Source organism: Lithobates pipiens, unplaced genomic scaffold, assembly GCF_037356315.1.
Source record: "Lithobates pipiens isolate NorthernLeopardFrog02 unplaced genomic scaffold, aLitPip1_a1.2 Scaffold_16, whole genome shotgun sequence".
Taxonomy (NCBI): domain Eukaryota; kingdom Metazoa; phylum Chordata; class Amphibia; order Anura; family Ranidae; genus Lithobates; species Lithobates pipiens.
In genome coordinates, this window is record NW_027507748.1 from 111,232,202 (window position 1) to 111,246,130 (window position 13,929).

At 44.4% G+C, this 13,929-nt stretch overlaps 1 protein-coding gene across 2 annotated transcripts in view; it reads right to left on the minus strand.

Annotated features, from left to right (window-relative positions):
* The window catches only part of LOC143981969 (transient receptor potential cation channel subfamily V member 3-like), a 97,719-nt gene that overhangs the window by 61,088 nt on the left and 22,702 nt on the right, over positions 1-13,929 (minus strand). For both annotated transcript variants that reach the window (XM_077480260.1, XM_077480259.1), the window contains exons 6-7: positions 3,761-4,041; positions 374-550 (exon numbers count right to left, since the gene is read on the minus strand). In XM_077480260.1, the coding sequence (XP_077336386.1) occupies positions 374-550; positions 3,761-4,041 (458 nt within the window). The remainder of the gene's footprint in view (positions 1-373; positions 551-3,760; positions 4,042-13,929) is intronic.

Consider the following 13,929-nt stretch of genomic DNA (forward strand, 5'->3'; position numbering starts at 1 on the left):
CCCTGATATGTTGTGCCCTGATGTGCTGGGCTCTGTACACTGATGTGCTGTGCCCTGATGTGCTGGGCTCTGTACCCTGATGTGCTCTGTCTCTGACTCAATGATCTCACTGCTGGCACAGTGAAAGAAGTGCGTAAGCACTTCTTTAATGATCGAGCCAGTAAGAGGGAGATCTTTCCTATCTTCCCGCTGGCACACAAAGCAATAATGCTAATATGCATGGGGTGATTAGGGTGTGTCCAAGCACATCTGACATACACTGTACTGTGCGCACACCTATGATTTCAGCATATAGTTAGAATTTAAGTCCTAGCCATAATATACAAGTAGTAAAAAAATATATAAAACATACATTCCCTTTAATTCCACTTACATGAATATCTGTATTGTATACGACTATTTCTAGCACCGAGTTTTCTGAGCATGTGTCCACATCGCGCAGATCATACAGATGAGATGAAACAGGGCCATAAGCCCAGTCTGTGAATCTCTTGGATAGCATTCTGTTTTCTTTCTCCTTTATTTCTCTATTCAGAATGTATTTAAGTATCTAAAAAGAGAACATTATTTTAAAGACAAATCAAAATAACATGTTTTTCAGCCTTTCACAACATCGTTGGTCTTTTAAAGCGGGAGTCCACCGGGACTCCGCGTTTTTTTTTTTTTTTAAAAGCCAGCAGCTACAAATACTGCAGCTGCTGGCTTTTAAAATAGTGACACTTACCTGTCCAGCGCGCCCGCGATGTCGGCACCCGAAGCCGATCGCTAGGTCGTCTGTCGGGTCCTGCCGCCGCCATCTTGGGTATGGGAATCAGGAAATGGAGCCTTTCGGCTTCATTTCCCGGTTCCCTACTGCGCATGCGCGAGCCGCGCTGCGCAATGAGGACGGTCCCCGCTGCCTCTGGGAGCTGTGTGTTTCCCAGCAGGCAGCGGGGCACTTGCTGAAGGGGGCGGGCGCTTGCGGAAAGGGGCGTAACGTACGCCCCTTTCCGCAGAGAGCTAGCCCGGAAGTGGGTGCAGTTACCTGGATTATCCAGGTAACTGCACCCCCCTCCCCCCTGAAAGGTGCCAATTGTGGCGCCGGAGGGGGGGGAGGCATCCGATGAGCGGAAGGTCCATTTTAGGGTGGACCTCCGCTTTAAGTTTTCCAGCAATCAATGGCAATGTATAATTAATTCTAAAACTGTTCACTGTATGCATTTTATGCTCAGAGGTAATATACACGTACAGATATTTTTCTGCTAACCAGTTTATTTTAGATCTTAGGTACTGTCCATTAAGGGTGCCCTCTATCATGCCACCCTCCTATATGTAAAGTGGATAGATTCATGCATAGCATGAATCTATCCATGGCCACTGTAGCCACCCCCTGTTCAGGCGTCCGGGCCCCTTTTTGGGCGCCGGGCGCCTGAATTACATCGGCGGGGGTGTTTTTGTTAAGCACCTGATTAGAGGCACAGGATGTAATAGGCTTCAAAAAAAGGTGGACTCGGAGAGCAGAGAATTGCCTAAGTGTGTTAGAAAAGCAAATTAATATTTGCTTTTCTAACACTGAACCGCCACTCCGCCAGTTAGGAAGTGCGGTTCTAATACCTGTCACCTGATTGGCATCCTTATTGTACGCCTAGCGGTATGGAAGAAGAGATGCACAGGAACCATGGAGGACACAAGAGCTGTCACCTGACCCACAGCTTGCCGTCGTCACCCGCTGCCTGAACCGCCACCAAGATGGGGTAAGTGCCGGTCAGAGAGTGAGTGGGTGGGGGGGGGTCACAGTGGCTGCATATGAGGGGCACAGAGGCTGCATTTTATGGGTACAGTGGCTGCATTTTATGGGCACAGAGGCTGCATTTTATGGGCGCATTGGCTGCATATGATGGGCACAGTGGCTGCATATGATGGGCACAGTGGCTGCATGTTATGGGCACAGTGGCTGCATGTTATGGGCACAGTGGCTGCATTTTATAAGGCACAGTGGCTGCATTTTATAGGGCACAGTGGCTGAATTTGATGGGCACAGTGGCTGCATATGTTGTGACAGCGAGGATGCAATTTATGAGGTTTTTTCTATATTTTTTCAGAATTTTTCAGTTTGTTTGCACCCCCCAAATATTTTGAGCACCAGCCGTAACTGCTTAGGTACGTTATAATATAGTTTTAATAACATTGTTTTTTAGCACTTTTCTGTGAAATTTCTTCCACTCAATATGTTCACCAAAACAAACAAGTACTTTTTTCTGTGTTCTGTCAGCGTTCAGCCTTTTCACCCTGCAGCAGGCTCCCACAGCAGAGAGCAAAATAGTGAACAACCCTGAGCATCAGTCAACCCGCATATATAAAGACCTACAGACAGCTGAAACTAATATTGTGGTCTGACTACCAGGTAGGATGTGGACCTAAGAATTAAAGTAAAAGTCCACCATAGCACTAAAATCTGTAAACCTGCAGGTATTCACAAACTAAGTCTAACCTATCTAGCCCTGTAAACAAGAAATCGCTATACATACCTTTTCTGAAGGCGCTCCAGTCTGGTCCCGCGCTGAGCTGTCAGTGGCAGCTTCACTTTGAAGGCGGGTGCAGAGGACACAGCCAACAACAGAAGCCCCATATTAAATCTATGGGTGACTTCATTTCCCATTAATTTCACAGCCGTTGTCAGCTGTCTCCTCTGTAGAGCTTCCGCCGCTGGAGACCAGACCGGAGCAGCTTCAAAAAAGGTATGTATGGCGTTTTCTTCCTTACATGGCTAGATAGGTTAGTCTTAGATCCAGTGGCAGTCGGTGTTCAATATTTTAGGGGGGGGGCAAACTAAAGTGACAGGAATGCAGCAAAAGAACCCACCAAGGTGCCAATCAGAGGCCTTACCTTAGGAAGCAGGGGGAAGGAAGAGTCGGGCCATTGCTTCTCCTCCTGGCTGAACAGAATGTGAAATCCGCTTCCTGATTGGCAGGGAGGAAAATCAGAAAGACAATAGTGAATATTAATTTGCTATTGTCACACAACTGGGTGGGCTCAGGACGCAGTGCTCTGTGCCCCGACCTCACTCTTTTTTGAAGCCAAGTAGAGCCTCAGGCTCTAATCACGTAGTTAAAAAAAAAACCATTGAAATCCATTCGTCCAACACCCTGCATATAGATTAGGGGCCAAGAGCATGGATTAGGGGGGTGGCGCCCCTCTATTCTGTATAGAAGGCTTGCCACTGCTTAGAGATTTTTGTGTTAGGGTGGACTTCTACTTTATCCCATCCTAACATCTACAAAGCTTCTGGGCTCCAGGAGCCAGAACAGAGCTTATTCAAATTCTGAGAAATGCACAACGTTTGCTTTCTCTATCAGCCATAAATCCTGGAGACCCCCCTGATGTGTATGAGAAACCTTGGTGCCTACAACTATTTTTCACAATGCAGGCCTCTTGACATTACAATGTTTGAAATAAGGCAACGTATGACAAAAAGAAAAAGAAAAAACGATACCTACTTTACAAAACAAAGACCATAATAATTATGGTTTGCACAAGTTTCAAGCTGTTAACAGCATATAATGAGAAAATAACCAGATGTCAGGTAGCAGAGTTGGCAAGAGTAGTTATTGTTTTACCAACTTATAGCACATTATGGAATATTTTCTTTGTGACAAAATTACTTTAAGGGATGTCCTGGGGATGTTAGTAGTGTAGAAGGTCCAGAAGTAGTTATGGTAAATGCTACATTATATAAAACAAAACAAATACTTGATACTTATTTACCTTTTTGGGGGCTTACCTCCAGTTTACCTGTCGTTGCTGCCAGCTGCATTGGTGAAAGACCATTTTTATTTCTAATGTCTTCTAAAGACTTGTTTTTACACTTTCGTATGATTTTATCATACATATTTATTATGAATGTATTGTGAGCTTCTGAGCCCTCTGAGGCAGTAACTAGAGCATGGAGCACTGTATTTCCGAGAGAGTCCTGCATGGAAACATTGGTTTGGCTGTCATTCATAAGCAGTTCAACTATCTCTGGTTGGTTGGTACACGCAGCAAGAGCCAATGGTGTTTCACCTAAAATAATTAAATATAATACAATTAGATATTAACCCATTAATGCCTAAGGGTAAAACAAATCCAAATGCCTAAGTACAATTTTGCAACTTTAACATGTTTAAGTAAAACTGTACATATCATGACAACAGATTAGTGTATCCAGGTGGATTATACTTTGTTTTTTTTTTCAGGACAAATTGGGCTTTTTTTTAATGGTAAATAGTTAATATATAATTAAAGGAGTCGGCCCAAAATAGTAAAAAACTAAACAATATTTTTCTTTTTTTTTTTTTATTTCACAAAGGATATTTTTCTTAAATTTAGTTGTATATTGTTTTATTCATAACTTATCACCAAAGAACAAACCAAAATAAATTCTCCTGCTGACAGAAGATCACAGTGATACCATATATGTCAGTTGTCTTTTGTACCCGTAGAGCAGCCCAGAAACAATGGTGTGCATTTTGCATTTTTTTTATCCAAAGTATGCTGACTGTGACTGTTAACCCCAACCATGACCCTAAGGCCTCATGCACACGAGACGCAGTTAAACGTGTGTTCAGATGCAGTTGGGCACTTTTTTCAACTGCCCCTGAACTCATTCAATGTTATCCTATGTGTCCATGCACACAGTCTCGGTTTTTGCCGTTTTTATGCAGTTGCGTTTAACCTCGTTTTTCCAGAAGCAAAAAAATGGGTTCAGACGCAAAAATTTCCACATTTCAGACGCAAAACATGGCAAAACGTGGCTAAACGCGTCACCCGCGTTTAGCTGCGTTTGCGTTTATATGTGTTTTTAAAGGAACCCAATTTTTTGGACCTGAAAACTCAGAAATATGATCTGAGAATTACATTTTGTGACCCGAGTTTGGGGGCCCATATCTTGGGGCCAATTATTGCCAGGAACCCCAGGAATTCGGTATGCAGACACTGTGTATCGAGCACTACAACATATCCAAATTTGGGGTTCCTATCACTAAGTGACCCCGAGATAGGGGGCCCCAAATTTGGGTCACAAAATGTCATGCACTTTTCTGCATCAGAGAATCACATTTTGCGACCCGAAGTTGGGGGCCCATATCTTAGGGCCAGTTGTTGCCAGGAACCCCAATTTTGGTATGCAGACACAGGGGCCCCAAAGTCGGGTCACAAAATGTCATGAACTTTTCTGCATCAGAGATACATGGCCTCAAAGTCAACTGTGACCATCTGTGGCAATGTAATTTGGTCATTAGGATTGGGTGTTATGGTAAGTGGTTATCCGTTAGGGTTATTGTTTAGGATTAAGGGTTGGATTAGGGTTAGGGTTGTTTAGGGTTAGGGTTAGTGTAAGGGATAGTGTTAGCTGTTAGTGTTAGGGGTTAGGGTTAGTGGTTGGGGTTAGGGTTAGAAAGAATGGTTAGGGTTAGGATTCTGGATATTTTAATAAGGCATTAAAAAATATTATACTACCATATACAGCAGAAAATAATTAAAATATATCAGTACATATTTCACGATAAAAATCTATAAAAAAAATTGGCCAAATAAATTTTAAACAATTATAAAAAATCTAATTAACATAGATTTGCTTTTAAATAAAACAATTTGAAACTAGAAAACATGAATAAAAGCATATATTAAGATTCAAAAATAAATAATTAACTATTTAAATATTGTTTTATATTAGAAATAATGAAAACATGTTAAAAATTGCCACAAGAAAAATTTAGATATTTAAAAAAATTGGATAATTTGCTATAAATAGACATTATTTAAAAAAAAAATAAAGGACAGATATGGGATGGGATCCATTTCAAAATATATACCACAGAAAGAGAGGCAAATGCAAGTGTGCAACTGCTCTCTATGCTGCTGCTGCTGCTCACTCTGATCAAAATAGCAGAAATAGTTAAAAAAAACATGCTTTGAGAGCTTGGGGAGGGTCTACATGATGTTATCTTTATAAACGCTTCTAAACGCAAACGCGGCTGAACACGCGAAACGCGTCTAAACGCGGCATGCAAACGCGGCATGCAAACGCGGCAAAACGTGCATTTAGAAACACACGTTTCAGCTTTTTTTGAGCAGAGTTATCACCTGCATCTCGTGTGCATGAGGCCTTACCCTGGCAGATCTTGATGTTGTTATTTTTTTCTTTATTTTTTCATTCTTTAATTCTTATTAGATTTTTTATTTATTTTTTGTTACACACTTTGTTTTTTTTTTACATTTCCTCTCCTGCAAGAAGAGGAAGATACAATAGGGCTGATTTACAAACAGTTTGAGTCATGAGTTGCAGCGCACGCCGATGCACAACGGCCGTTTTCATATTCACAAAGCATTTGTGCCTGTAACACAGCGCAATTCCCCATATACTATTAGCATGCCGGCGCACAGGAGGCAGTGATCTGTGTGCCGCTATAGACATGGAGCACGCATTATTCAACTCAGAATTAAAAGAAGCTGGAAGTGCCAATATTATGGGGGTGATGTGGGTGATGTGAGGAAGTATAGTTATAACTGTCCAAGTAACAAATATGCCCAAAATAGAATGGAAAGTAACTTTCTCTGAGCAAGCTTGCTGCGCCTGCAAATACACTTGGAACTGCACAAGGTCAATTTATGCACTGCGCATGCGCAAGCGTTATTTGCGCTCGTTCAAGTGCTTTGGTTCACTGTGTCAGCAAAATCTTTGCCTAAGTTGAACAGGTGCACCTCTCAACTTAATTTTTTTTTATGCGCTGGTTCACTTCTATGTTTTTTTTTTTTTAAGGGTATTTAAGGGTATTTGCACACAGGTCATGTTAGCATTAAGAAAAAAAAATAATCAAGAAAAAAAAAAGGCATGGGGGTTCCCCGAAATTCCATACAAGGCCCTTCAGGTCTGGTATGGATATTAAGGGGAACCCCGCACCAAAAAAAAAATTGCCTGGGAGTCCCCCTCAAAATCCATACCAGGCCCTTTAGGTCTGCTATGGATTTTAAGGGGAACCCCGCGCCAAAAAAAATGGCGTGGGGCCCCCCCTCAAAACCCATACCAGACCCTTATCCGAGCACGCAACCTGGCAGGCCACAGGAAAAGAGGGGGGACGAGAGACAGCCCCTCCCCTCCTGAACCGTACCAGACCACATGCCCTCAATATTGGGAGGGTGCTTTGGGGAACCCCCCAAAGCACCTTGTCCCCATGTTGATGAGGACAAGAGCCTCATCCCCACAACCCTGGCCGATGGTTGTGGGGGTCTGCGGGCAAGGGGCTTATTGGAAATCTGAAAGCCCCCTTTAACAAGGGGACCCCCAGATCCTGGCCTCCCCCCCTGTGTGAAATGGTAAAGGGGTACTTGTACCCCTACCATTTCACCAAAAAAGTGACAAGTGGTAAAAATTACAAGAGACAGTTTTTGACAATTCATTTATTAAAGTCCTCTTCCTTCATCTTCTTTCTTCTGGTCTTCTTCCTTCTTCTTTCGTTCATCCTTCGGTTTTTTCCTCCATCTTCTTCCTCCATCTTCTTCCTTCGGTGTTCTCATCCAGCATCCTCTTCCGTGGCGTCTATTCTTCCTCACTTCGTTCTCGGGCCGTGCAAATGGAGGCTCCCGCTATGTGACGCTCCTCTTCTTCTGACAGTTCTTATACAACGGAGGGAGGGGCCACCCAGTGACCCCGCCCCCTCTGGCGCACTGTTCCGTTATATATGAAGTGTCAGAAGAAGAGAAGCTTCACACAGTGGGAGCCTCCCATTGCGTAGAGCGGCCCGAGAACGAAGCAAGGAAGAAGAGAAGCCTTGGAGAAAGATGCCGGACGAGAACACCGGAGCGAGAAGCAGAGGTAGAAGAAGAAGATGGAGGAAGAAACCAAAGTATGAAGGAAAGAAGAAGGAAGAAGACCAGAAGAAAGAAGATGAAAGAAGAAGACTTTAATAAAAGACTTGTCAAAAACGGTCATTGTTGACACTTTTTCCACTTTGTTGGTGAAATGGTAGGGGTACATACCCCCTTACCATTTCACACAGGGGGAGGCTGGGATCTAGGGGTCCCCTTGTTAAATGGGGGCTTCCAGATTCCAATAAGCCCCCCACCCGCAGACCCCCACAACCACCGGCCAGGGTTGTGGGGATGAGGCCCTTGTCCTCATCAATATGGGGACAAGGTGCTTTGGGGGGGACTCCAAAGCACCCTCCCAATGTTGAGGGCATGTGGCCTGGTATGGTTCAGGAGGGGGGGCGCTCTCTCATCCCCCCCTCTTTTCCTATGGCCTGCCAGGTTGCTCGGATAAAGGGTCTGGTATGGATTTTGAGGGGGTTTTTTTGGTGCAGGGTTCCCCTTAAAATCCATGCCAGACCTGAAGGGCCTGGTATGCTCTTGGAGGGGAACCCATGCCGTTTTTTTTTTATTAAAGTCGCCTGGCCCAGGGACGACTTAAAGTCGTGTTGTAAGTTGCCCCAAGTCGTGTTGTAAGTCGCCCCAAGACGCTCTGTGATTCACACTCAAGTCATGTCCAAGTTGCCTCCCAAAGTTGCGCTGGAAGTCGTATTGCCCCTGTGTGAATGGACTGTTAATGACACGGCGTGCGCTATTATCAATGGGATATTATTATAGCATGCGCCAGCATATTATCTGTTGCGCTTATGTGTGCGTGCCGGTTCATACGCTCACTTAATAATTTATCTGGTGCACAAATTAAGGTATGAACCGGCGCAGCGCATTCATCTTAGTAAATCAGCCCCAATGTATCTTTCTCCTCATACAGAAGAGGAAGCAAACTCAGGGGCAGGCTCACAGTGATTGATCACTGTGATAGCCAATTAGAGGCTATCACAATTGATGAGGATCTACCATGTTGGATGGTGTGTTTGACAACTGATTTAAATAATAGGAAATTTATGGGGGCTTTTTTCTCTATAAATAACTTTTTTAAAGTGTGGTATGTTCATTTATTTAGAGGGAAGCTGGAATAAGGGTCTGGTGTGGATTTTGGGGGGGACCCAACACCTTTTTTTCTTTTGCCTTTGCATAGGGTTCAGTTTTAAATCTATACAAGGTCCTCACCGAGATAAATGTCTGGCATGCACTTTTTGGGGATACCCCACACATTTTTGTCGGTGACAAAAATTACAGTATACAAAAAATAAAAAACTCAGTCAGTAAGTTACATTTCCATGCCATCTTCTGTGTCTGATATGTATTTTGGGTTGTGCCCATGCTGTTAAAAAAAAAAAAAAACCCCCAACAAAGCTGGCAAGTAAATATCATTTACTAGCAATTTCCTGTAAATGGTATTCTTTTTCTTTGGAGAAAGAAAGTTAGTATATATTGTATATTGTGCACCACTCCACAACCAGTTAAGGTAAGATAAGAAAATAATAGAAGACAACAATGACAATGCAACGGTAATGGAAACCATATAGGTGCATATCGCTTTGGAACAAAGGTAGGAGGATGCATATACAAGATATATAAATACACTATATTACCAAAATTATTGGGACACCTGCCTTTACATGCACATGAATTTTAATGGCATCCCAGTCTTCGCCCGTAGGGTTTAATATTGAGTTGGCCCACCCTTTGCAGCTATATCAGTTATAACTCTTGTGGGAAGGCTGTCCACAAGGTTTAGGAATGTGTCTATGGGAATGTTTGATCAGAACAGCTGTCAGCCAATGTCAACTGATCATGTGTTGTAAACAGAGCCGATCATCTGCTTTTTTCCCCCTCATACTGACAGTGTGAAAAATCAGCTTACTGTCTGGCGTAAACGCGACCTACCTGTGTCCACCAGTGCATATCAGCAGTGCTAAGTAGTGCCTATCATTGCCACCTACCATTGCCCACCAGTGCCACCTATCAGTATCCATCAGTCCCTCATCATCAGTGCCACCTATCAGTGCTGCTCATCAGTGTGACCTAGCAGTGCCTACCGGTGCCCATCAGTGCCCTTCAGTGCCACCTTATCAGTGCCCACTAGTGCCGCCTCATCAGTGCCCATCAGTTCCACTTTTCAGTGCTGCGTTATCAGTGCAGCCTATCAGTGCCCATCAGTCCAGCCTCATCAGCGCACATCAATGAAGAGAAAAATTACCAGTGCTGAAAACTCATTTCATATGGGTACAGTGTAGCATGACTGCGTGATTGTCATTCAAAAAGTGACAGCGCTGAAAGATGAAAATTGGCCTGGGCAGGAAAGGGGTGCCCAGTAAGCAAGTGGTTAAAGTTTATGTGCGTGTAAAGGCAGGTGTCCCAATACTTTGGTAATATAGTGTATGTGTGTGATTAAAAAAAAGGGAACAAATATCTAATAAAATTCATAAAGGAGCATTTTTGACTTATTGGGACTGTGTAAAATGTTTAAACTGGCCACTAGATGTCGCCCCATCCTCATAGTTTTCTACAGTACAGCAAAACGGAACATGGAAGAAGAAACAAAGTATCAGAAAAACTATCACACATTGTTGCCATCATATCTCTTAAAGCGGAGGTCCACCCTAAAATGGACCTCCGCTCATCTGATCCCTCCCCCCCTCCGGCGCCACAATCGGCACCTTTCAGGGGGGAGGGGGGTGCAGTTACCTGGATAATCCAGGTAACTGCACCCACTTCCGGGCTAGCTGTCTGCGGAACGAGCGTAGGTTACGCCCCCGTTCCGCAATGCCCCGCCCCCTTCAGCAAGTGCCCCGCTGCCTGCTGGGAAACACACAGCTCCCAGAGGCAGCGGGGACCGTCCGGATTGCGCCGCGCGGCTCGCGCATGCGCAGTAGGGAACCGGGAAATGAAGCCGAAAGGCTCCATTTCCTGATTCCCATACCCAAGATGGCGGCGGGACCCGGCAGCCGAGCGAGCGATCGGCTTCGGGTGCCGACATCGCGGGCGCGCTGGACAGGTAAGTGTCACTATTTAAAAGTCAGCAGCTGCAGTATTTGTAGCTGCTGGCTTTTAAAAAAAAAAAAAAAAAACGCGGAGTCCCGGTGGACTCCCGCTTTAAACTACCCTCAGGTTAAAAGGACAATGGAAGGCAATAGGAGATCATGGGGACCTCAGGCAATAGATAATGGGGCCACACAGTATACACACACAGACACACAATATACACACAGAATACACACACACACACTGAAAAGGCACTGGAGAGGCGGGGCAGCTATAATCTTGGTATTTAAAAAAAAAAACACATACTTTAACGTACTGTCCCTGGTTTTATTGAGGCTGGCAACCCTGATGGGGCCCCTTAGTGGCATGAGGCCCTCGGGCAGTGCCCGAATGGTCAGTTCGCCCATGATAATATATATATATATATATATGTAGTTCTCCGATAAGAAAGTGTGGAGATAAACTTTACATATTGAAAATCCATTAGGTATTTATGGTTTGACCCCACAAACTGTAATTTTATTAGGGTTGTGGTAAAGTATAAAATGGTGTGGGACATGATGGTCCATATTTTTGTTAATAATATTCACTTTATGGTTGCCAAATCTTGCCTTGGGGATGTGAATTGTGTTACACAGCAACAAGCGAGACAGTATATTACATATGACGTTAATGGATTGCCTAACCTGAAACTCTACCCTTTTTCATTTGTGAAAGAGTGTTTTCTATTTCCCATAAAGGCATGTATAAACACAATTACATTTACCACATTTGTAGAACCCACAAATGTTAAGACCTGGAGGAAGGAGATAGTGAAGAATCAGATGCTTTAAGGTCATTAGAAGCAATTATATCAATCACACATCTAGGCTTATGAAAAGCTCTTGATGGGTTTATGTTGGAGGATGTTAGTTGTAAGTTCACACTGGCATTAAAAGCAGGCATTTGAAAGACATTAAAAACGCCTAACGCCTGTGCAAATGATACAATGGACAGTACACAGTCCTGTTCACACTATCAAAACATGAAGCGTTAGCATTGTATCGCTTCAAAATTGAAGCCTCATGTCCAGTCAGGAGGCGTTTGAAACCTTTCAATACCTCCCATTCAAGTCTATGGTAACGCTTTGCAAACAGGCAGGCAGTTGAGGTGCGGTTGTGGAGCATAAGGATTAGTTTATGTAATGGAATAGGCATTTGTTGGTTGGTTTTAACATGCCTTAAAGTGGTTGTATAGGTTTGTTCTTTTTTTGTTTTGTTTTTTAGATAATAAACATATTATACTTACTTCCACTGTGCAGTTCATTTTGCACAGAGTGGCCCCGAACCTGTTGTTCTGGGGTCCCACGGCGGCTCTCTCAGCTCCCCCCGCAATAGATAACTCCCTCGGGAAGCTCTCTCCCCAGGGAGTTACCTTGCAGGCACGCTCCCATCTCATACACTCTGCGTCCATAGACACAGAGTGTATGTCTCGGTCCCACCCCCCCTGGCGACCACGTCATTTGAATTTGATTGACAGCAGCGTGAGCCAATGGCTGCGCTGCTATCAGTCTATTCAATGAAGATCTGAGAAGCCAGCGCGTTTTCAATGCGGGACTTTCGAGGGCTCAGGTAAGTAAACCGGGGGGCTGGGGGGGCGTTAATCTTCAGATGTTTTTTCACCTTAATGCATGGGATGCATTAAAGTGAAAAAACAGAAGGTTTACAAACCTTTTAATGCTCATCAAATGTCTCAAAACTGCTCATAGGGCGTTTGGGGAGTTATTTTAACTCTTCATTAACGCTTGTAAAATGCCAGTCTAACACCGATACTAAAGTTCATTAACGCGAGTCTAACGCCAATACTAACTCTATAGGAGCATTTGTTAAGCCTTAGAAATGTAGTCAAGCATGAACAATCCCTTACTGAAGAGTGGTGTACCTTTTGAGAATACCATATTGCTTATCAAGGATGCAGCCGATCTGAGGGGTTTTTCTATTGTACTGTGTACAAATCTAAAACTATTCTTGTCTGCTCAGATGGGGACTAGAAATGATTATGTTCTCTTGTGTATTGGGCTTCAGTCTTTACTGGAGGTACTCTCATGCCGCGTACACGCGATCAGACTATTCGGCGGACTCTGGTCCGCCGAACAATCTGCCCTTGTGTGGGCTCTGGCGGACTTTCTATTCCCAAAAGTCTGGCGGACTTAAAAAGAAGTTTTGACTCAAAATTGTCCGTCGGACTCGGCAGCCCAGCGGACAATCCGCCTGTCTGTGTGCTAGACCGCCAGACTTTTGAAAGGAACAGACTTCACACGGAGAAAAGTCAGTTCATTTTGAACGTGGCTCCAGGTAGATGGGACTAGCGAAGGAAATGAATGTCGCCATCTCCATCAGCGAGATTGACACCTCATGAGCCCCCTGTCACCTGGTATGGATTTAAAGGGGAAGCCCTACACCAAAAAAATGACATGATGGTCCCCCTAAAGTCCATATCAGACCCTTATCCGAGCACGCAGCCTGGCCGGTCAGGAAAGGGGGTGGGGACGAGCGAGCGCCCCCCTCCTGAGCTGTACCAGGGTGCCTGCCCTCAACATGGGGAGGTGCTTTGGGGAAGGGGGGGCCCTGGACAAGGGCTTCTTCCTGACAACCCTGGCTGTTGATTGTCGGGGTCTGCGGGCGGAGGTCTTATCGGAATCCGGGAGCCCCCTTTAATAAGGGGGCCCCTAGATACCGGCCCCCCACCCTATGGGAATGAGTATGGGGTACAATGTACCCCTACCCATTCACCTGGGGGAAAAAAGTGTAAATAAAAAAACACAACACAATTTTTTTAATTAATTTATTGGACAGCTCCGGTGGTCTTCTCTTCTTCCGTCTTGTGGGGTCTTCTCGCCAGACTCCTCCACTATCTTCTGCTAGCTCTTTTACTAGTGGAGGAGCCCAGCTTTCTTCTTCATCGTTGCTGCCATCCGGGGGATCTTCTTTCGACTTCGGGGTCTTGTCCCACTCTTTGGGGTCTTGTCCCCCTCTTCGGTTCTTCTTGCCGGTCTCCGCTTCCTTCTTCCAGCTCTTTTAC